Source organism: Rutilus rutilus (assembly GCF_951802725.1).
Source record: "Rutilus rutilus genome assembly, chromosome: 16".
Lineage (NCBI taxonomy): Eukaryota > Metazoa > Chordata > Actinopteri > Cypriniformes > Leuciscidae > Rutilus > Rutilus rutilus.
Window position 1 is genome coordinate 14,207,998 of NC_140224.1, and position 25,362 is coordinate 14,233,359.

Here is a 25,362-nt window from a genome sequence, read left to right on the forward strand (position 1 = left end):
TGTGAATAAATAGGCCTACATACAAACGTAGGCTACGCTCTTTCTTTTAAATAAAAACCCGTGGCGTCATCTATGATTATAAGGGCTGTGTAGGCTGTATGCGAAATCGCGACACTCAGATCCACGAAAAATATGTTTTAGTAATTCTATGAATTACACTGCGCAAACCAAAAGTAGGCTAATATACCCACCGGATGAAGAGGGGTCGGCTCTCCACAGAACACATAATAGCCTATATTCACCTTATTTTATTTTTCGTGTTCGCATTTATGAGGAAGAAACAATGTTACGGACGTGAGCGCTCTGAAAGCGGCACTACAATTAAAACTTCACAGAGATCTCAAACAGGCATTTAAAACACCAAATATTACAAATTGGCATATCAAGCAAAATAATATTCGATGATTGATCGAAAATTGTATCTCTCCCCCCACATGCTCACCGACAACGCTCCGACATTAAATTTCTCTGTAGGCTTAGGCTAGGCTACTGTAGGCTAAAAGGCCTATGTGTTGTAGCCCGCAGTCATTAAAAAACGATTTAGTTTCATATTCATGTTTAAATAAAATAATATATATGTTTTTAAATTTCATGTTGATTATATGAAAAGTGAAAAGCATGAATAAGATAAGATGATCCCGAAAATATCGGAAGACAAATGGAGTGGGCAGACATGATTTTGACCACTTCATTAAGTTTGTTTTTGTAGAAAGTCTGTCTTTAAAGTGAATTTCCTTTTGTATTAATTGTAGGGCTGGGAATCTTTTACCATCTCACGATTCGATTCGATTCCGATTCTTGAGGCCACGATTCGATTCAAAATCGATTTTCGATTCAAAAAGATTTTCGATTCAAAACAATTCGATTTTATTCATAATGATTTCTAATCAGGTTTCTGATCATGATCTACTCTCATCTGCTTTGCTATACAGAATGACAAACGGAGACATTAAAGTGTCTTTTTCACATTTATTAAGTTCAATTCTCAGGGAAGTGCCTTTTATCAAAAACAGTGAAAAAATTTTTTTACTTGGTGCTTTTAAAGCAAAGTATTTATGATGACCCATAACGAACTTACTTCCAATACTTCCTATATTAATTTTATTAATAAAACAAATGGAAGTGATTTGGCAAGTCAACTGTAAGGTTACATTTGCCAGCATATGTCCCAACATTGCTGAGAACCAACAGGAAAATAAATGTGTGCTTGTACTAGCAGCATACTTGTAGTAAATTAATACAAACTTCAGCATATTCTGAATCTCTAGCATAGTAGCATTTAATAATAGACTTCTAAACAACATCCTCTTGTTATTTCCAATGAGCAATATAATCCTTCAGACAAAAAAAACATTTTGCTGTAGCAAATTCACAAACAGTTTTCGTTCAAAAATATAGAATTATGTACCAGAAGCTATCATAACGTATAATGCTTGTGGACTTATGCATATTCTGAATAATTAGTAACATACAAAGTCGCTCTTGACCTATACACAACTAAATAATAAAGAGTTATGACTTGAAATGTTTGCTGTATACCACAATCAAAAACAGCTTATACAAAGAAAGTGAATGAACATCTGCAGAGAGTAACTTACAGTCAAAATGTAACTTTTTGTGACTGGCATTGCACATTTGGCGCTCAGCCATCATGCGTCCGTTATGTGCGCGTCTCTGTTATGTGCACGCCACAAACTGTCCGCGCACGTGCACGTCCGCTTCAGAGTTCCGCCTTTTGCGTTCCGTCAATGTTACGTTATTAGAATTTTTTTTTTTTTTTAGAAAATCGATTTTTGACATTTGCGAATCGATTCAGAATCGTCCACGTCCCGAATCTCGATTCATCTAAGAATCGATTTTTTCCCCCACCCCTAATTAATTGTATCTTAATTTTAATCAATGTTTCATCAACCAATTTCCTGTATTTAATAAATAAGAGGTAGGCTAAATAAGGCAATATAATCAGGACACGGAGTCACCGGCGCGTGAACTGGAGCTGGTCTCTTAAATGAACCGAAACTCAGCGTATAAGCTACTTGCCTCACAGACCTGAGACATATAGGCCTTATATAAAAAGCATGAAATGTACACTTTTAAACAAAACAATTCAAAACGAAAGAAAACAGACTGCTCTCTGCTTATGTAGGCTGATGAAATGTGCATTTCTCTCTGGCGCGTTCACTACTGCGAAGATCGCGTCAGCATCGTCAACTTCATCTTTGACACAGAAAACACTTGTTTATTAATAAACAATTGAAATGTCTCCTTGATATATTTGACATACTAATAATCATTACTTTTCCCAGTTCTGACAGCTTTTAGGCACGTTATTGGCAGCGCACGTTACATGAATATAATATTACCGCTATAATATTATTCTTTGGTGTTCAGTTTATTCAGGTTTTCTAATTGTTATTTAATATATATATATATATATAACTTGGCACGAAGTTCTGGAAAACTGTCAGTGAAGTCCCGATATGCAAATTTGACCAAAAATTTACTTTTTTTTTTTTTTTTACATTGAATCTCGAAAAAAAAAATACAGACCGACCTACCAACCTTTTTTTTTTTTTTTTTTGTTGCTGTTACGGCAAACCAAAATATTTTTAAGGATGGCCTGATTTAACCCCAAGTTGCTACAGGGGGACTTCCCTGTATTTTAAGATGGTGATGTTATGCATTGTTGCTTAACAAATTCCACCAAGCCCAGTTGTGTGGCAAATAAAGACTCTATTTCAAACCATGGCCTCTGGAAGTTCTTCCACATCTGTTGTTTTTATTCAATGACAAACATAGGACGCAAAAGAGCATCCAATTCTCAATGTCATCACTGAAATGTCTGAAATAAAACCACATTGACAACTGTACACCAGCACAAAGGTTAATAAACGAGCAAATACTCTGCAGTTTTACCAGAATCCAGGACACTGCAGAGGAAGTGGTCCTATATATCATACATAAACACAAGACTTTCACATTTGCAATGCTCGATAAAGCACCTCAGAGACATTTGGACTCCCATTAATATGATATTGTTGGCAATGCAGTCACTTAGACCACGCTTCTCATCTACAGCCAGAAAGTCATGCATAATTTTACTTCAACTTTTTTTTTTTTTTTTTATCATACAAATAAATAGTTAAAAAATCATACATTGTGATTTCTGGATTTATTTTTTTAGATTATGTCTCTCACAGTGGACATGCACCTACGATGACAATTTCAGACCCCTCCATGATTTCTAAGTGGGAGAACTTACAAAATAGCAGGGTGTTCAAATACTTATTTTCCTCACTGTATACATATATACAGTCAGGAAAATAAGTATTTGAACACCCTGCTATTTTGTAAGTTCTCCCACTTAGAAATCATGGAGGGGTCTGAAATTGTCATCGTAGGTGCATGTCCACTGTGAGAGACATAATCTAAAAAAATAAATCCAGAAATCACAATGTATGATTTTTTAACTATTTATTTGTATGATACAGCTGCAAATAAGTATTTGAACACCTGAGAAAATCAATGTTAATATTTGGTACAGTAGCCTTTGTTTGCAATTACAGAGGTCAAACGTTTCCTGTAGTTTTTCACCAGGTTTGCACACACTGCAGGAGGGATTTTGGCCCACTCCTCCACACAGATCTTCTCTAGATCAGTCAGGTTTCTGGGCTGTCGCTGAGAAACACAGAGTTTGAGCTCCCTCCAAAGATTCTCTATTGGGTTTAGGTCTGGAGACTGGCTAGGCCACGCCAGAACCTTGATATGCTTCTTACAGAGCCACTCCTTGGTTATCCTGGCTGTGTGCTTCGGGTCATTGTCATGTTGGAAGACCCAGCCTCGACCCATCTTCAATGCTCTAACTGAGGGAAGGAGGTTGTTCCCCAAAATCTCGCAATACATGGCCCCGGTCATCCTCTCCTTAATACAGTGCAGTCGCCCTGTCCCATGTGCAGAAAAACACCCCCAAAGCATGATGCTACCACCCCCATGCTTCACAGTAGGGATGGTGTTCTTGGGATGGTACTCATCATTCTTCTATGAGAACAAGTACTTTTAAAACAAGTGCTACAGCGTTGGCTGTTGTCTACTGGCTATTTAAATCTAGCGGGTTTAGTGTCTCGTGTCGTAAATACAATGACGCTGGTAGTGATGTTTCTGTTAGGGCTGGGACGGTTACCGCATTACCGCGGTCACGTGACGCTTACCGCGGGTCTGAGGTCGTCACCGTCATCACCGCAAAAAAATTAATAAAAAAAACGTTGTGTTCACGTTGTGTCTAATGACATGGATTCATTGATTCTAATGACATGGATTGTGTCTAATAACATTGTGTCTTGCATGGATTCAAGGTTTTCTAAACAAAACTTATCATCAATAGATGGAGCAAATCCGACCTTTCGCAAGTACGCAAGTTGTTCCATGACACATAATAACATTCCATTCGTAGGCTATTGACTATAACCCCTTATTTACACTCTGTGGCGTGTTACGGCTGCGACGCGGCTACCGGAGCTGATCGCGCCCACTCTAGTCAATGCTTGTGTGTTTACAACAGCCACGACGCGGCGCGTTTCAGAAGCGTCTCTCCGCGCCACTTCAATAAAGATAGGCGCCTAGTCTATTTTCGACGGACGCCGCGTCCAAGCCGCACCGTAAATAAAAAAAAAGTAAAAGGACCTCAGCTTTTAATTGCACGTGCTTATTTAACACAATTCTCTCACGTGAAGACCGCATTTGTCAACCCTTGCGAGTCGCGGCAAGTGCACACTCACAGCACCAGAGAGTAATCTTGACGGCACTTGCAAGAAAATGGATAAGTAGACTACATAATCAAATTCACAAATATTACACCATTTAAACATTATTAAAAATACATAGGCTACTGAGTTACTAAAACAATATTTGTCAAAGAATACACTTGTATGTTCACAGTTTGAACGTTCTGGTTTCCATTTGTTTAATATCAAGATCTGAGGTGAATTATCCATTGTTGCTTTTACAGCTACAAAGCTGGAGCACTAAACGATATTCAAAGTCACATTGCATGCTTTTAACATTAAATAAAGCACATAAACAGTACCTGAGATTATCATTGTCACACTTTGTTTGTTGTTCCAGCCGCGACGTCGCAGAAAAAAAAACTGGGGGAGGGTGGGAAGGGGGGTTGAGGTTTAAAGCGGTTTACCGCAATACCGCAGGAATTTCTTGCTTTTCAACCGCGGTAAGAAAAAATCCATACCGCCCCAGCCCTAGTTTCTGTCTGACCAATCAGTGATCTGCAGTGTTTTCACGTCACATTTTAGTATCGGTACGGTACGCTTGGAACCTCAACAGAGGTGGTACCATTTAAAGCGAGCCGAAGCGAGCCGTACCGTACCATGCAGTGGAAATGCGCCATAAGTGAGCCGTATCGAACCGAGCCGTACCGTACCATGCAGTGGAAAAGCGCCAAAGCGTGCCGTACCGAACCGAGCCGTACCGTACCATGCAGTGGAAAAGCGCCATTAGTCTGAAACTTGATTGTACACTTTCTAAGATTTCAACGATCGAGAAGACTACGGAGCTTATTTCGGCTAAGGTGGACAGTTTAGCAACTTCTGTGCAACAACTCATCGCTGATGTTAAAACTCACGATGAACAACTATCCGCGATGGAGAAGGAAATGCGAGCCTTGAAGAGTGAAAATATGTCTCTGAGGGCAAATATAGCCGAGACGCAACGTTACAGTCGAAGATGGTCACTCAAAATGCATGGTTTGAAAGAGACTGATGGCGAAGACGTTAGACGGATAATTATCGATGCTCTTGCAAAAGTTGCTCCGAAAATACAAGGCCAACTTGATCGGGTGGTGGATGTAGTTCATCGTCTTGGTCTCCGTCAAATGTGAATTCTAAGCGGGCCATCATCATTCTCTTCTCGATGCGCATCTACCGTGACGAGGTCTGGAGGGCTGCCAGAAACTCCAAGTTCTTACTGGATAACAACCTTCGCATCTCCGAATTACTGTCACCTGAAGATAAAGCAGCAAGAGAGAAACTGTAGCCGAGGGTGAAGAAGGCTCGGGAGGAAGGTAAAAGAGCCATGTTCCGCGGTCCGTTTGCTTACATTGAAGGGGAAAGAATTGACTCCAATGAAACATTTCTGAATAATAGCCTAAATTAAAAGATGATGCATCGAATGACTAAATATCCCTGACTGTTTCACGAAAGGTCTACTGGATGCTGCTTCCCCAGGTTCATAGTTAGATACGTTTTTTGCAACTTCAAGACAATGGGGCGGTTTCCCGAACAGAGATTAAGCCTAATCCTAGACTAAAATTGCCCTTTAAACCAGATCAACAGAAATCTGCTTTCGCGGTCAAGGCTTTAAATAGTCCTAGATTTAGTTTAGTCCAGAGTTTAATAAGCTGATTTCCTGGAGGAAGACTAGAGTTGCCCCAGGACTAAATCGAGGCTTAAATTAAACCTACCAGGAGGCAGGTTTAACTTCAGATTAACATTGTGTTTCAAAGTGGACACGTGTATTACTTGGACACACACACACACACACATACAGTGCAATGCATAAGTTAATACACCCATGCTAAAGTGGAATAAAAAGAGGAATAAAAAATCATATTTTGGAAATTGAACTTAATGCCTTAATTTAAAATATTAGGAAAAATCCAACCTTTAAGGACACCAATTTTCTTTGTGAATGAATAATGTATCGTAAATAAATAAATGTTCTTCCTTAAAATACATGGTGCATAAGTTAGTACACCCCTATGTTAAATTCCCATAGAGGCAGGCAGATTTTTATTTTTAAAGGCCAGTTACTTCATGGATCCAGGATACTATTTGATACATTGAGAGCAATGCAAATCAAACTAGCTTTTAGGCTAACTGAAATAAAACCATGCCAATCTCTAGGTATGGTGAATGCTATGTGATGATGTGGGGCTATTTTAATTCCAAAGGCCAAGGGAACTTTATCAGGATGCATAGTATCCTGGATCCATGAAGTAACTGGCCTTTAAAAATAAAAATCTGCCTGCCTCTATGGGAATTTAACATAGGGGTGTACTAACTTATGCACCATGTATTTTAAGGAAGAACATTTATTTATTTACGATACATTATTCATTCACAAAGAAAATTGGTGTCCTTAAAGGTTGGATTTTTCCTAATTTTTTAAATTAAGGCATTAAGTTCAATTTCCAAAATATGATTTTTTATTCCTCTTTTTAGTCAACTTTAGCATGGGTGTATTAACTTATGCATTGCACTGTACATATATATACACTACCGTTCAAAAGTTTGGGGTCAGTAAGAATTTTAATTTTATTTTTTGGGGGAAAGAAATAAAATAAATCAACACTTTTATTCATCAAGGATGAGTTAAACTGATCAAAAGTTACAGTAAAGACATTTATAATGTTAGAAAATATTCTATTTTAAATAAATGCTGTTCTTTTGAACTTTCTATTCACTTTTTTTGGGGAATAATTTTTAAAATTTGTACACAACTGTTTTCAACATTGATAATAATAATGAATGTTTCTTGAGCATCAAATCATAATATTAGAATGATTTGTGAAGGATCATGTGACACTGAAGACTGGAGTAATTATGCTGAAAATTCAGCTTTGATCACAGGAATAAATTACAGTTTAAAATATATTAAAATAGAAAACAGTCATTTTAAATTGTCATATTTCACAATATTACTTTTTTTTTTTTTTTATCAAATAAATGCAGCCTTGGTGAGCAGAAGATACTTCTTTTAAAAACATAAAAAATCTTACTGACCCCAAACTTTTGAACGGTAGTATGTGTGTGTGTATATATATATATATATATATATATATATATATATATATATATATATATATATATATATATATATATATATATATATATATACAGTGGCGGCTGGTGCTAAAAAAATTTGGGGGGGGCACAACAAACTGAATTTTTAATTCAGGACTGAATGTAGGCTTATTGTTAAATAACAATTTAACAGTGATAATAATGTAGCTATCATTAGCCTGAAGTTTAGCTAAAACTTCAGCCGGTAGGGTTGGGACATAGCCAATTGCCAAATAAATCTGAATTTTTGGGCTAAATGGCGATGTATGGTATAATCTGAGTATTTAATTATTATTTTTCTATTTGAATAAAAAAAACTTGTATTTAATTTTTTTATATATATATTTAATATCTTGATCGATATTGTCCTACAAACAATGTTTATATTGAAGGTTATAAAAACAAACATAGTGTAGCCTTGCTGTCTATCCAAAAAAGGGGTAAAATCACATTACATTCTAACATTGCAACATTACAATCTAAAAACAAAATAATGTTTTTTAAAGAAGTAGTTAAATTTACTAAACCAAAAAAAAAAAAAAAAAAAAAAGCTTAATATCATAAAAATACACATGTAGGTTTGAAATTCTCTAGCACATTTATGTTCACCAACAACAACAAATATTCAACAACAAATGTTTTAGCTAAATATATTTATAATTTAGTGCTAATGTATATTTTAGTCCGAATAATTGCGCTCCTATTCTATTGCGCTCCGTCTGTTCGGCGCGCATCCACGCGGGGGCGCTCGTTCACGGAAGTATAGCTTGCAGAAAGCTCGCCCACTCTTGACAGCAAACTGGACTTTCTAACATTTACAGATGGAGAATATGTCCGTGAAATGTAAGTTATGCACTGAGGAAATTATTGGATGTCACTTCAGCTTATGGCTAAATACTAATAGAGGTACATTTGTTTCCACCAATCGCTGCACAAGTTAAGGTTACGTATGATGACGAAAGCACGTTAGTGCGAGCCCTCCCGGAACCCATAGAGAACGCATTGCAGTGCCTGCAGTTCGAAAAAAAAAATCTTTGAATGTAAGTCTATGGGAAGACTCTGGGCGATTCTCAGCCAGAGTGAAATCGCCCAAAAAGAGGCGGTACTCCACAGAACGTGACTCGGCGCTGATTGGACTATATCCAGAGGCAGAACAACAGTGAGTGACTGCTAGCGTAACTCTGTGGTTGAATGAGATAGTGATTGAAAGTCCCTTTCACACTTTGGTGGTGCGTCGCCCGATCGCCCTAATGAAGAAACCGCCAGGTGGGCATAGATTATTTTTTTTTTAATCTAGATTAATCTAGAAATTAATCTAGATTGATTAAAATGGCTCATTTGAATTCTGCCGAAGGCATTCAGAATATGTGTGCTACCCAAATAATGACTATAAAAGTAAGTCTTTGAGAACGGGTTTCTCAAGCCAGGTGGCGCATTAGACCAGGGGCTCATCTCCTGTTTCCAAAATGCATCACAAACTGCTTGAGAAAGCTGTTCTACTCATAGACTGTAAAAGGTTACTACAGTACTGTTACCGTCCGTAGGCAACATTAGGTAGGTCTATGTTATTATCAACTACTATAGGCTATCAATTAGGGATGGGCGATATGGCATAAAATCCATATTGTGATATACATTGCAGCCTCTTGCGATAACGATATATATTATAATAAAACTATTTCAGAACAGGTTACACAGACCCTACTAAACACCTGTTAAATGTTTTTTTTTTTTTTTTTTTTTTGTAAAGGGTGTATAGTTTTGAGAACAAATATTGTCTAAAACTGTAAGTATACAACATAATTTTGCAGATAAATAAAATTTAAGTACACTAGCTACAGAGACTTAAGTAGGTCTAATGTTTATTATGGCTTGGAGCTTATGAAACCCCAAATTTAAAATTAGAATATTGTCTAACTGATGTCTTTTCAGTTAAAAAGAAACACAACAACGATTCTTAAAATCGGGCGCAGACAGAGATTATGTGCTACACCACGATATATTGGGAATAATACGCGCGCGCTGATATTCAGTGATATCATATGTTTCGTTTTGAATTTGAGGTGGTAGAAGGGATTAGTCGTGTGTTAACTTACCGAACTGTTAGGCTACCCCACACACTCTGTCTATGTAGTTTGCTGCTGCCCGTCGGACGGCTTAAATCCAAACCAAGTCCAAATAATGTATGTTGCACCGATCTTTTTCACCAGCTTTCACTTTCAGCCGTGTTTACTTAAGATGACGACGAATATGATGCGTTGCAGCCAGGTGTACCTCGCGGCCGCGAATAGATTGCGTCATCATAGCCTGTGTAGTATAGAGCCAGCTCCCAACCCAACTTTGAGAATAGATTAACGGCGATATTTTTTTTATCGCGCGATAAGAGTCTCGCGTTAACACTAGAAGTCCCAGAGAGCAGCCATTTGGCTTTTCTACCTATAAAACCCGCAGGACAGCCGATGGGCTGGAAGGCTTTAGGCTAATATCCTTAATCATCTGTGAACGGTTGCTTTTGTTATGTAAACGATGTGGGGCCATGCTGAGCCACTTCAAGGAAACTTGTGTTTCACTTTGCCATCTTAGGGAGAAATCAACACACATGTTTTTTTTTTCCTTTGTTGCTGAGATTTATTGATAAAAACAGTACAAAATAAAATAAAAAAGAAACCAACCATTTGTACACATATTTACAAATAATATTAAAAAGTGAGTGAGTACATTCCAGCAATCACTCACAATCCTGGCACTGCCATGGTATCTCCCGTCTGCATTTACCACATGTGTATCTGTAGCAGTGAACACATCGCACAGTGGCATGATTGTTCTTGCATTGGTGTTTGACCTGACACATGGCTCTTTTTCCAGGGCTAGGTGTGGAGGGTTGTGTCCGAAGCAATTGTTCTTTTCTTGCCTTCTTCGCACACATATGAGAGTTAGCCAACTCTCTTGCAAGCTCCACCAGGAAGTCCACCCGTCTTTCCTGCCTTCCGGTGCATGCTTGATACAGCACCTGTGCATTCAGTGCTGCCATGTCAATCATGTTATAGAACACGGCAACTGGCCAGCGCCGTGTCCCTGTGCGGACAGTGTACTCCCGCACCATCTGGTCCATCACATCCACGCCGCACTTTGTGGTGTTGTACAGGGTGACAGTGTTTGGCTTCCTTTTGGTGGTATTATCAGTCTGAACCACGCTGTGCACGCTGCTAAGAATGTAGACGGTCTTCTTCCGTTTGGCCGCATACTCCTTCAGCGTAGCAGCAGTGGTTGAAAACACCTAATAAATAAGATAAATTGTTATTTTCATAGCACTTTTACACACAATGACACAATGACACACTTGGCGGTGTTGATTCTAAAAATTAGAAACACAAACATAGAACCACAAAAGACCTGCAACATACCTGAGTGGTGAATTCATTGCGATCTGTGTGTCTAGCGGATTGAGGGATTTCCCGGCGAATCTTGTTGACTGTGCCGAGGATGGTGGTTTTCCGGCTAAGAAGTTTATGCGCAAGTGACAGCGATGTGAAGAAATTGTCCGTGGTAACATTTCTGCCCTTGTCTAAGAATGGTTCCATCAGCCTCATCACTACATTTTCAGACAGTCTCTCTCCACTGGGACGACTAGGGTCCTTGCCAAGATATGGGAGGACATTACAAATGTACTTGGATTTTAGGTCGCAAGCCACCCAAAACTTGATCCCAAACTTGTCAGGTTTAGTTGCAATATACTGCAGGAAACAGCAGCGAGTCTTTGACGGGAAAAGCTGTTCATCAACGGTGATATGTAGACCAGGGTTGTAGGACGTGATGCAATTGGTGACAAATGATCCCCACACACTGGAAATTGCAGCAAACTTATCAGTCTTTGCTCGATCACTCCGGGTGGATCTGTCATCAAAGCGTAGGTGTCGCATGATGTCTTGGAAGCGGTTTTGCGGCATTGTTCCAATGATATGTGGGTTTCCCAGGTTTTCTGACCAGCAGTCACGTAGTGATGGAACCTTGGTAAGCCCCCGCAAGATGACAATTGCAATAAATGCCATTAGTTCAGGGTGGGCCATGAACCAATGAACATGCTCCGTTTCCTGTGCATGTTGAATAGTCCATTCTTGAATGCTATGAAGCATGTCAAGAGTGATGAAACACAGGAAGCTCTGAAGGCGACTCGAGATACTTTTCCTGGCCTTAGCCGTTGGCATCCATCTGCAGCGTACGCTTTTATTGGGGTGAAAGGGAGACGCGTCCCCACCTGTTCTTCACGCCACACTGTGCCATCTTTCGCTGTCTCTGTCAGGTCAGTCCCCAAACAGGCTCTCTTTTTTGGTTGAGGAGCAGTCTCCTCATCTGCAGTGTGAACAAATTCAAATTGTGAGCAATGGAAAAGTCAAATGATATCACAAATGCATGCATAGATACTAATAATAATTCCAGTATCTCCTTCTCTGTATCGGAATAATGTCTGAAATATCTTCCTAAATAAAAAGATACAACTAAAGCAAAGAAACAACTAATAATGTTTTGCACTTCAGATGGCAGTGAATGTCTGCTAAGTAGTACAAACAAAAAAGTGGACAATACAAAAAAGGCAGAGTAAATATTTATGTCACTCCACTCTGCTTTTTTCGTGTTTTCCACTTACTGGTTTGAAATTGGAAATAATATGAAATGAAACTTAACCTGAAGACAGATCAGACAGCTCTGAGTCCGAATCCAGCTGAAGTTCTATGTCTTCTCCATCTGAGTCACAAGGGTTTACTTCACTCAGGATCATTTCCAAGGCCTGCCGAGTGGTGAGTCTTGTCTGCATTTTCTTTTCTTGGAGAGGAGGTTCGTACACCACAGAATTCTTGAGGGCACTGAAGTAGTAGGCTATGTGCAGTGAGATTTTACCCACCTCAGCACAAAACCTCTCATTTGAGAGCAAGCTGCATGCAATTAGATGTGCTAATTCATACCTGTTTACACCTGGGCAAGACCCTACATGCCAATGTGAGACTTGGTCAATCAAGTTCTCTGCTTTTAGCAGCCCTCCCTCCCCCACATATACAAACAAGCCACCAGCAACCATTCACACACACACCCCCAACCCCCCTGCAGATTGCTCAGGTAATGACCACATTTACACATGAATTGATGCTAATGATAGCCAAAAGACTAACCAGTTAGCATCCACTTGGCTAAAGGAGGGTTACAAAACTCTGGGACTTCTAGTGTTAACGCAGCACGTTAACGCCGATAACGGCCCACCACTAATATATATATATATATATGAGAGATGCAAACAGACTTCCAGCATTTCTTTTATTTTATTCCATAGCTGGTGTGTGCAGTTTATTTAGCTTGCTTAAAATAATTCTCTTGTTTAGTAACTTTTATTTTTTTTTGATTGCAGTCTTTTTCTGATTCCATTGTTTCCTTGGATTTGCTTCTCAGTTCCATGCAATTTTAAGATTTTCTTGGTTCATTCCATGTTTTATAGGCAACCTCTATCATTCTAATTCAGATTAGCACAGTTGGTTTTAAATTAATCTGGTTTATTTTAGTCCAGGACTCCATAGTCCAGGTGTAACTAATCTGTGTTACAGAAAGCCATTTTTTAAGACACGATTAACTATTCTAGATTAAGGCCTACTCCTGTCTTAATTTAAACCCTGTCCGGGAAACCGCCCCAATAGGTCTTGGAGTGGGGCTTTGTAAAGTAAGCTTCATCGTTCTTTTTTCTTGTTGATTTATTTACTTTTTTTTTTTTTTTAAATGTATGGACTTCAAGTTTTATTCTTTGAGCATAGCATCTTTGAATGTAAGGGGTATTCGCGAAAACACGAAGCGTAAGGCTTTATTTATTTACTTTAAACGGAGTGATGCTGACATTATTTTCTGTCAGGAGACACATTCTACGGACTTGGATGTGAAATTTTGGACATCTATTTCGGTCATGGATCTTCACAGTCACCAGGAGTTATGGTTTTGTTGCACCGATTTAAATGAGACGTACTTAATTCTGTTGCAGATGAAAATGGAAGATGGATAGTCTTGACTGTTAAATTGGACAACACAACATTTATACTTTGTAATGTTTACGGTCATAATTCCAGAGTGTTAAATAAGACCCTGTTTGCCAAAGTTTCTGGATGTTGTTCAGTCTAAACTTAGTAATTTCCAGGCTCCATATGTTATATGTTCAGGTGATTTCAATGAATGCATGGATGATTTGATTGATAGATACCCTGATCAAGGTGGTTCTTGTGGTAATTGTGGTTCCTCTCAAGGTGCTGTTCAATCCAGTGTGGCATCTCTTTGTGCCAACTTATTACTTGCTGATGCTTGGCGTTTCTATAACCCTGGAAAGTTAGAGTATACATGGTCTAACAAAAACAAATCTTTGCAGTCTAGAATTGACTTGTTTTCAGCTTTACATCATGTTAAGGAAATTGTTCATAGTTATGCCCCATTAACCGACCATAAACTTAACTCTTTAACTCTTACAGGCTCAGAAAGGATTTCTAGCCTTAGAGGGTACTGGAAATTTAATAATAATCTTCTTAAAGATGATAACTTTAATGCTTGTGTTAAAAATATTGCCAAAGATGTTTTGGAGAATTAAACAAAGGATTTAAAAATAAATGGTAATTTTTTAAATATAATGTCAGAAAGATTGCAGTTAAACGCAGTAAAGAGTTAAAAAAAATAAACAAACAAAAGGAAATATAATTACTTGATAATTTAGGTATATTGGAACAGAAGAAAATTCTAACTAAAGAAGATGAAGTTGAATTAGCTCAAATTCAATCTCAACTAGATCTGATCTACCTTGATCTAGCTAAAGGTGCTTTTATACGTTCAAGGGCAAAATGGCTAGAAGAGGGTGAAAAAAATACCAGCTATTTTTTCGCTCTAGAGAAAAGAAATCTTAAAATAAATACTTTATCAGCTCTAAATATTAATGGAAGTTCTTACAACCCTAAACAAGACCCTAAACAAATATCTGATTCAGTTTTTTTCTTTTTATAGTAATTTATATAACTCTAAATTTGATCAGCTTAATTGTAAAAAATTCATTAAAATAATTCATCAGACCATTCCTACTATTGATAAAGAACTTCATGATTTATGTGATTCAAACATAACTCGTCTTGAGGTTAAAGATGCCCTTTTTAAAATGAAAAAAAGGAAAGCACCTGGTATAGATGGGCTGACAATAGAATTTTATTTACATTTTTGGGAACAAATTGAAAATGCTCTTTATAATATGTTAATTGAATGTATTAATAGTGGCGAAATGTCTGCTACCATGAAACAGGGAGTTATTTCGTTAATTGCCAAACCTGATAAAGACCCACATCTCGTAGGAAATTGGAGGCCGATCTCCCTTCTTACAGTTGATTATAAACTAATTACTTCGGTATGCTAACAGATTACAGAAAGGGTTAAATAAAATAATCAGTGAATATCAAACAGGCTTTCTAAAAGGTCGTCATATAACTAATAATATTAGACTAGTGCTTGACCTTTTGGAATATGCTGATAGTGTGGAAGATGGTGCTATCATTCTTTTTTTGGATTTTTTTTAAGGCGTTCGACACCGTTGAACACAAATTTTAGTTTAAAACTATAGAACTTTTTGGTTTTGGGAACAATTTTCTAAATATTGTTAAGATGTTCTACACTGATATCACTAGCTCCGTGATTCTTAATACCTCCACCACTAAAAGATTCAATATTAATCGCGGAGTGCGTCAAGGTTGCCCAATCTCCCCTTTTTTATTTTTGTTAGTAGTTGAATTATTATCAATCAGTATTGTCAATAATGATGACAAGGTCTTAAAATTTTTGATAAGGTACTTAAGATATCCCAATTGGCAGATGACTCTACTAACGTATCCTTTATTCCTCATGCTATTTCCTTCATCAATCATTTTTCAAGGGCTTCTGGTTTAACATTAAATTTATCTAAATGTGAAATCCTCCCTCTACACACTTTAAATGATAAACATATAATGAACATTCCAGTAAAATCCTCTGTCAAATGCTTAGGAATTTTTGTTACAAAAAAATTTCATGAAAGGCAAAACCTACATTTTTCCTCTAGATTAAAGAAGACAGAAGTAGTGTTAAATTGCTGGTTACAACGTGATCTTTCCATTTACGGTCGTGCCTTATTATCCAAAGCGGAAGGCTTATCTCGATTTGTTTATCCCGCTCTATCACTGCACGTTAAAGATTCTAACTGCAAAAATATTAATAATTTATTCTTCTCTTTTATTTGGAAAAATAAATCCCAAGGACTTAAAAAAAGGGTTCTCACTAATAAGAAGGCTGAAGGAGGTCTGGAGATGCTTTATTTTGAGGATGTAAATAAGACCTTTAAGGTTAACTGGCTTAAGAGATGTTTGATCACCCCTAACTCTCTTTGGAACCATATTCCTCATAGTCTCTTTAATCAAATTGGTGGCTTGAAATTTCTGTTAACATGTGATTATAATATTTCTAAAATCCCCCTCAAATTATCCAAATTTCATCAGCAAGCTCTTCTCGCTTGGAAAATTTGTTACTGACACAATTTCTCTCCTCACACCTCTTTCATTTGGAATAATGGAAATATAACTGTGTCAAATAAATCCTTGTTTTTAACAAATTGGTTCAACAGAGACATTAATCATCTTATAAAAATGTTTGACAATTCTGGGAATCTTTTAACTTACGAACAATTCATGTCAACTTACAATTTTCCCGTACAGTTCAGGGAATTTAATTCAGTTATTAAAGCTATTCCTGTAACACTTCGTCAACTTGTCAAATGTCATATTTGTTACAATTCTTTATCTGTGAAAACCCAAATTTAATTTTAGAAGGTGTTGAGGTATTTGAGAAAAAATGCAGTAACAAACATATTTGTAGTATTTTCCAAAAACAAAACAAAATATCTCCTAGAGGGAAATTTTTCTGGAACTCTAAGATTGAAAATATTGACTGGAGAAGAGCTTGGTTAATTCCTTTCAAATACTGTATTAATAATAAAATAAAATAAATACACTTCAAAATTCTACATACCATTTATCCTTCTAAATCTTTAATATCAAGATTCTCTGATATTGATGATATGTGCTGTTTTTGTAATAACGAGAAAGAGATACTGACTCATTTATTTTTTGACTAATGTCGTGAACCAGTTTTGGACTGATTTGGCAGATTTTATATTTAATCTGATGAATATTAATTATTGCTTTACTTTAAAGGATGTTACCTTGTATTATGAAAATAAAAGCAATAACGATCTGGAATTTATTGTTAACCTTTTTATTTTATTAGCAAAATTTCACATACATAAACAAAAATTTCTTAATGCATCTCCTATGTTAAATTTGTTTTGCTCTGACTTTGAATTTAATATTTCTTCAATAAGACTGTTAAAAAACAAAAAGTCTGTGAAATATTTAAAATGCTATGATACACTCTTCAATACCCCTGGTATTTTGTAATATCCTTATTTGGTCAAATTGAATGTGAGCTATGTTTTTTTTTTTTTTTTTGTCTTGATTGTTTATATTTTGTGTTATTATTTGTATGTTACGTTTTCTGCAGCAAAAAAAAAAAAAAAAAAAAAAAAAAAGATATAAGCGGACACTGTAAAACAAACCACAATAGCATGTCCACTTAATATAGTAAGAATAAAACTGAAAGAAATGTGCAATGCAGTTTAGGCCTATATGCCAGGGGGTCATAAGAAGCCAAAACTAACAAGACAGTCATCAGTCCTATTACACCCTTATAAAAAATGTCTTTGACAGTCTAAGAGTCTCTTTAATTGATTTATGGACAATTAACTAACCCCAACAGGCCTTTAAAATACATCGAATTGTAAACCGCTAACAAGGCTACGCCTACGTATTTTCTTAAACAGTTAAGATAAATAATATAAATCAATCAAGATCATGTAATAAAACACACGCTCGTTACAAATGATTGTTGTATTCCAACACTATTAGAAAAATCCCGAGCATGTTGCAGTATGCATCTATATGTAAGTTAGCCTACTGAATAGTTTGTTTCGTTTATAGCAATGTGTTGATACAGGAAGTTGAAAAGTGAAGCCAACTCAGTGATAAATTAGGCAAAACATGTTTAAACTGATGTCAATGATTTGCGCGCACGATTTGATAATCATTATTCAATACAAATTTATTATATTAAGACAACATAAGCATCACTCACCTTGTCCAAACAATTAACTTTTTCTGTAGGGTACACAATCTTGTCACATCTGCTACACAACGGGTTCATGATGGTCAGCTTGCTTTTGGTTTCCTTGAATGGTTCTAAAACAATTGGCCAAAAACACTGATCGATCTATATAGTGGACCAAAAAATACACGGAAGAGAATGTTTGATATGCCACCGTGTGCTATCACCGCCAACTAACCGCTCTGATGGACGCGTTCCTATTCCTAAATCACGCCTCACGAACGCATGTAGTGGCGATGTGCGATTCATAAAAGAATCGTTTATTTGAGTCGGATCTTTTCCATGAATCGATTGAACCGGCGCACAAATCCGGCCGTAGCGAACTCTTTGGGGCGGTTTCCCGGACAGGGTTTTAATTAAGCCAGGTGTAGGCCTTAATCTAGAATAGTTAATCGTGTTTTAAAAAATGGCTTTCTGTAACACAGATTAGTTACACCTGGACTATGGAGTCCTGTACTAAAATAAACCAGATTAATTTAAAACCAAAGTCTGTGCTAATCTGAATTAGCATGATAGAGGTTGCCTATAAAACATGGAATGAACCAAGAAAAGCTTAAAATTGCATGGAACCAACTGTGAAGCAAATCCAAGGAAACCAATGGAATCAGAAAAAGACTGCAATCAAAAAATTGTTTACTAAACAAGAGAAAATTATTTTTTAAGCAAGCTAAATAAACTGCACACACCAGCTATGGAATAAAAGAAAAGAAATGCTGGAAGTCTGTTTGTAATATATATATATATATATATATATATATATATATATATCAACGATGCACCTAGAATCAATGGTGTTCATTAACAATGAATGATTTTCATTTAAAATTAATTATTCAAAAATCCTACAATTAATACTTCTTGTTTATTCCTGTGATTTACATAACATAACTTTTGTGTACATAGAAAAAGTCTTAGATCTTTGAGTTCATGAAAAATGGGGGCAAAAACAAAAGTGTTGCGTTTTGTTCAGTGTATATGAAGAGTTCAGATGCAAAAGCCTCTAACTGTCATCTGAAATTTTCTTCTAGAATGATCATTTTTATCAAGCTTGTATGTTTAAGTTCAGTAATTTCACTTAAATGACAATGAAAATTACTTACTTAATTGACAATTACTTAATTGTCATTTAAGTGAAATTACTGAACTTAAATATACAAGCTTGATAAAAATTATCATTCTAGAAGAAATTTTCAGTTGGCAGTCAGAGGCTTTTGCATCTGAACTCTTCATATGTATGTGTGTTGTGTGAGTGTGTGTGTATCCAAGTAATACACATGTCCACTTTAAAACACAATGTTAATCTGAAGTTAAACCTGCCTCCTGGTAGGTTTAATTTAAGCCTCAAATTAGTCCTGGAGCAACTCTAGTCTTCCTCCAGGAAATTCAAGTAGAGGTAACTGCAGGCTGGAGCAATGGGTGTGCCACATAAGGTCGGAAAGGAATGGGGCGTGCCATGAAGAATGGGGCGTGCCGTAAGGTCTTTACAATTGGACGTGAAAAGCTTCCTGATCCGCATAAAAGCGAGCCATAAACTTAATCACTATTGGCCAACAAATAATTATACAAGACCAAATACATTTATTTCACTGCAAAAATAGCAATAATGATATTGAGAATATATTCAAAAGTACGTTACCTTCGAAACCTTCTGTATGGCGCGGGTTACATGACGTCATCACCACCGCGTATTTATTTGTATTATGTTCATTTTATACTTCAGTTGTTAGTTATTCTCTGGTTTACACATTTTGAGCTGTATTTACAATGTCTTGTATTCATCTTGTTTTTTTATTGCATTACACTTGAAATGTCTGTACTTGAACTAAATAATAAAATAAATAAAAATCATTAAAAAACAAATTAAATTATTATTTTAAAGATAAAAATGTCTCCTGACACTATTAAAGTCATACTAGTTTTGTACTTTCATTTAAAGTACATACAAACTAAAAGTAATGTTATTTTTATAATAATGGTACAGCAAATGTTTTTGCTGTATAAAGGCATACATATATACGTGTTTGATCAAACACTCACCATATAATTATAAAATGAAGTAAAAACGGTTTAAAAAACTTCTTTTAAGTGACATTAATCAATTAAGCAAAACAAACACCATTTTATCCCAAAAACATTTATTCAGTTGTCATTTTTACAATACATTTTTTGAAACGTCAATTGAATTTGTCATCAAAGGCTTGTGTTCTAAGTCAAAACTCATTCTTTCACTGATTCATACTATAGTAGCAGTCCATAGAACAGAAGCCATCAAACTCTCTATCTGAATAGAACGCAGTGAAGACCCCCTTCTTTCCACTGCCGCAATATCCAGTGGTGTTTTTGTACAGTCATGGTCAAAATTGATGGCACCCCTGATAAATATGATAAAAAATGGCTGTAAAAAAATAAATCTGCATTGTTTATCCTTTTGATCTTTCCTTAAAAAAATGCGCAAAAATCTAACCTTTCATTGAAGTAAAAGAATTGAAATTGGGGGGTAAATCACATTATGAAATAAATGTTTTTCTCCAAAACACGCTGGCCATAATTGTTGGCACCCCTAGAATTTTTTATGAGAAAAATATCTCTGAAGTATATTCCCATTAATATTTACATTTTTAAGCACACCAGGGGGACTAGGAACATGAAATTGTCCAGCTATGACTTCTTGTTTCACAGGAGTTTAAATATGAGGAAACACAAAGGCCAAATTCCCTTAATCATCCATCACAATGAGTAAAACCAAAGAATATAGTTCTGATGTGCAGAAAAAGATTGTTGAGCTTCACAAAATAGAAAGTGGCTATAAGAAAATATCTAAAGAATTGAAAATCCCCATTTTGACCATCAGGGCAATAATTAAGAAGTTATAATCAACTAAAGATGTTACGAATCTGCCAGGAAGAGGACGTGTGTCTATATTGTCTTAATGGATGGCGAGGAGGAAAGTTTGAGTGGCCAAAGACTCTTCAAGGATCACAGGTGGAGAATTGCAGAGATTAGTTGAGTCTTGGGGGTCAGAAAGCCTAAAAAATGTTTATCAAACAACCCCTACATCCCCACATGTTGTTTGGGAAGGTTTCAAGAAAAATCCTCCTCGATCCTCCAAAAATAAACTCCAGCATATTCAGTTGTCAGACACGACTGGAACTTCAAAAGGGACCGGATTCTATGGTCAGATAAAACAAAAAAAAAGAGGCTTTTTGGCAGAAAACCCAGCAGATGTGTTTGGTGCAAACAGGGATGAAGAGTCCCCCATGCCTACGGTTAAATATACTGCTGGATCTTATATGTTGTGGGCCTATTTATTTGCTGGAGGTCCTGGACATCTTGTTCAGATACATGGTATTATGGATTCTAGCAAATACAAACAGATAAAAAATCAAAACCTGACAGCCTCTGCTAGTAATCTTATAATGGGCCGTGGTTGGATCTTCCATCAGGACAACGGTCCAAAACAAACATCAAAATCAACACAAAAATGGGTAACTGAGCACAAAATGAAGCTTCTGCCATGACCGTCCCAGTCCCCTAAACTGAACCATATAGAAAATGAGTGGGGTGAACTGAAGAGAAGAAGCACCAACATGAACTTGTGAATCTGAAGGATCTGGAGAGATTCTGTATGAAGGAATGGTCTCTGATCTCTTGGCAGGTGTTCTCCAAACTCATCAGGCATTATAGAAGAATACTCAGATCTGTTATCTTGGCAAAAGGAGGTTGCAGAAAGTATTTAATAACAGGGTGCCAACAATTATGGCCAGCGTGTTTTGGAGAAAAACATTTATTTTATGTTATGTTTATGTTATGTTTATATAAATGTGATTTACCCCCACTTAAAGTTAAGTTCTTTTACTTCAATGAAAGGTTAGATTTTTGTGAATTTTTTGAATGAAAGATCAAAAGGATAAACAATGCAGATTAATTTTTTACAGCCATTTTTTATCATATTTATCAGGGGTGCCATCAATTTTGACCATGACTGTATATATATATATATATATATATATATATATATATATATATATGAAGAGTTTGGTTCCAAAACGCGATAAACGCCATTTAAAAAAAAACTGAGTTCCCGCAAAAATCAGTATTGTATAGGGTCGTTATTGAAAAGTCAATATTAAATTTTACGTAAAATGCTCGTCCATAACGCCCCCATAACGGGATCCGAACACTTGTCCATAAATCAGACACGCTTGCATGTAATAATATGAAACTCGGTACACATATAGATCTCATTGGGCCGAACAACTTTCGTGCTCTAAGTTTTACGCCAGCCCAAGAGGAAGTCGGCTATTATGGGTTGTTTGGAAACGCATGCTGTGGAATTTGATGTACTCCTCCTAGGGAATTCATCCATTCGCCTCCAAACTCGGTCAGCATGAAGTCAAGACATTGAGGATGCTAAATTGCGGATGGATTTTTTATATCTCGAACGGTTTGGCCGTGGCGAGGACACGAATTTATGGCGAGAAAAGAGAAACACGAAGTGTTATAACTTCTGCACACATTAACTGATATTGATGAAACTTCAGCAGTGTGTTCGTGGTAAGAGGCCGATCAGATGGATGTAACTATTGTGAGTCAAAGTTATAGCGCCACCAACTGGAAGCAGGAAGTGTGTCACTTTCAAAATGCTTTTGACAAAAGTGGGGGGGTTAGTTTTACCCACAGTTACAAAAATCAGAACGTATATTGGTCTCATCAAGCCGGACAACTTTCTAATTTACAGTCATTAGCTCCGACCAACAGGAAGTCAGATATTTTGGTTTGAATGTAGATTTTTGGGATATTTCAGACTCTGAGTCCTCCTAAGTGGTTTATTTTATTCACACCAAACTTTTTCAACATGATGAAAATACATTAACCCTCTGAGGTCGGCAAACGCGCCGGCGCGTTTTGCTGGATTTTCTTCACATTGTAGCACTATCAACTTAAATTACTCCGTCATTTATGGTCATACAGAAAAAAGAAATATAAAAAAATAATCTGTGATATTTCTACTTTTGTATGTGTCCACTTACAATCAAATCAAAACATTGTGCTTTTGTAAAATAAAGAAAATAAACAGGGTGTGCGTTCTGCCTCTCCGTCGCGGTGAACTTTTTTTTCTTGAGCACGTCTATAAACTGAAACAAAACTCAGCGAATACTTGTCACACATTTATGAGCCATATACCTTTATAAACATTTAAGTGTGTACTTTTAAATGATCGGATTCAAACTGAAAACAAATATTCTCTGTTTAAGTAATTTGTATAAAACCAACAAGATGTCCAGCTTCTCAAACGCTTCCTAATTATTTTTTATTTGACCACGCCCACTCGCGCAAAAGAGATTCACATGCAAATCTCCACATGGAACGCGAACGCACTCATTACCTCAAAACCAAAACACCAAAACATTTCACAAGTCTCTGCTTTTCGTCGAGTTTGAAAGACGCGCCGTGAGCTTACATTGGATTTACCTCAGAAGAAGAAGAACGCGATTTGAAGACAAGAAAGATGTAAGGTAAGAAATTCTTACATATTAGCTTGTTATTGTTGCATAAATTTCACATTGCAGTTGAACTGTTGCTAGATATATGGTGAATATTATAATATTTAGACCCGTGTTTACTGTTACTGTGTTTGTGGATATCTGCTCAAACGTAGATATGTATATGGTAACCATAATGTTTTATATTTGAGCGCGATCGCGTTTGAATGTATCATATTTTGGATCGCGATCGCGTTTGAAAAGCAAAACGCACCAAACGGCTTCATGTTTTTACTTTTATCTCATTTCATATCATCATAACGAATGGAAACATATGAAGTAACATGATAATCAATATATTTTCTCTAGCTTAGTTGTTACTGAAATCTTTTGGAAGATTTATAGGCTGCTATAGGTTATTGTTATTATTATTTTATGCAGCACTGCGCATAGCCTATGCTTACAAGGCACAACAAACCTGGTGTTCATTATATTATATATTGTTGGAAACATTTGTGTGTGTGTGTGTGTGTGTGTGTGTGTATTCTGTGAATTTTAAAAAGCAATTTTAACCAGAAAAATCTAAAATTTATTCCCAAAATCGTGCAGGCCTTTCTCTTGATATCAGTATGTTCACTTTTTTTTTCTTTCAGGGCCCAGATGCCACTGAGTCCTGCTGACTTCAACATTCACATGAGTCTCTGTACATGAACATGGTAAAGTGAAAATCAAACACCTTGGAAATGAAAGGTATGTACAATGTTTTTAGGAATGGCACAAAGGTCTCTGTCTTTGGATCATTGTTTTCAATAAGTGCTTTTTTGTCATTTGTTGTGTATCTTTGGATTATGTTGTGTTGTAAATAAATCCAAACAATCTAAAAGCCATTATTTTTTTAATCTCCTCATTCTTTGTGCAAGGTTGCTCAGAATGACAGGGCCTGATAGCTCCTAATAGGGCCGTTAGGGGAGGGTCTTTGTCTTTCTCAGGTGTGAAAAGCTTACATATGAATGACCTCCCGCATAAAGCTTTCTCACACAAAACACGTCGTAAAAATTTTTTAATCAATATATTGTCTTCTCTGAATGAGCAGTCAGGGTGATTTTCACATAGTTTTAGAGCAAATATTCTAGGCTACGTCATACAATTTTCAAAAGTCTTGTGAAGAAATAATCAGTATGGGTTTCATGACCTTATTTCAGTGAGAATTTTATTTTGTATTTTCACAAACCACGCATAAATGTCATTATCTCAAAACTACAAACTTTTACACACATGCTGCTGATATATTATTGTAGCAGAGTTTGTGCTGAATACAGTGTAATTAGACTTTAGCCATGAAAATGTCACAAGTAACAGAAATAACCACAAATGTCAGAGCATGTCAGAACACCTCCAGGGCCCAGAAAACAGCTCAGACCCCAGAGGGTTAAAGATGCTAAATTGTGAACAGATATTAAACATCTCAAACGGTTTTGCTATGGCGAGGGCTTAAAGGAATGTCAAAAAAGGAAACACTAAAAGCCTCATATCTTCTAAAAATTTAATTGTACGCCATTTATTTCTATATAAAATTATACAAATATCACAACTAAACCCATTTTATTCTTTTTTTTTTTAAATGTAAGAATTATGTTTAAGTTAAGTTAAGTTTAAAAACAGCCAGAATAGTTGTTTAGTCCAAAAATAAATTAATCAAGTCATTCATAGTGTTATGCTTCCCTCTTGTGTTCAAAATCAGGTAGGTCTATAGTATTTATATATAAATATGTTAGGGA

General features: G+C 36.3%; 2 protein-coding genes across 2 annotated transcripts in view; both read right to left on the minus strand.

The window, feature by feature from the left end:
• LOC311306653 (LIM and SH3 domain protein 1-like) overlaps window positions 1-18,359 on the minus strand; it is a 153,963-nt gene extending 135,604 nt beyond the window's left edge. The window contains exon 1 of the mRNA XM_084435176.1: window positions 18,072-18,359. Within this exon, the coding sequence (XP_084291302.1) occupies window positions 18,072-18,140 (69 nt within the window). The 5' untranslated portion in view covers window positions 18,141-18,359. The remainder of the gene's footprint in view (window positions 1-18,071) is intronic.
• Window positions 9,598-12,464, minus strand: LOC311306652 (piggyBac transposable element-derived protein 4-like). Its single transcript, XM_084435175.1, has 2 exons — window positions 11,258-12,464; window positions 9,598-11,130 (listed from the first exon to the last, which is right to left on the minus strand). The coding sequence occupies exons 1-2, from the start codon at window positions 12,056-12,058 to the stop codon at window positions 10,582-10,584; spliced, it is 1,350 nt and encodes a 449-aa protein (XP_084291301.1). The 5' UTR covers window positions 12,059-12,464; the 3' UTR covers window positions 9,598-10,581.
• Window positions 18,360-25,362: the final 7,003 nt, after the last annotated feature.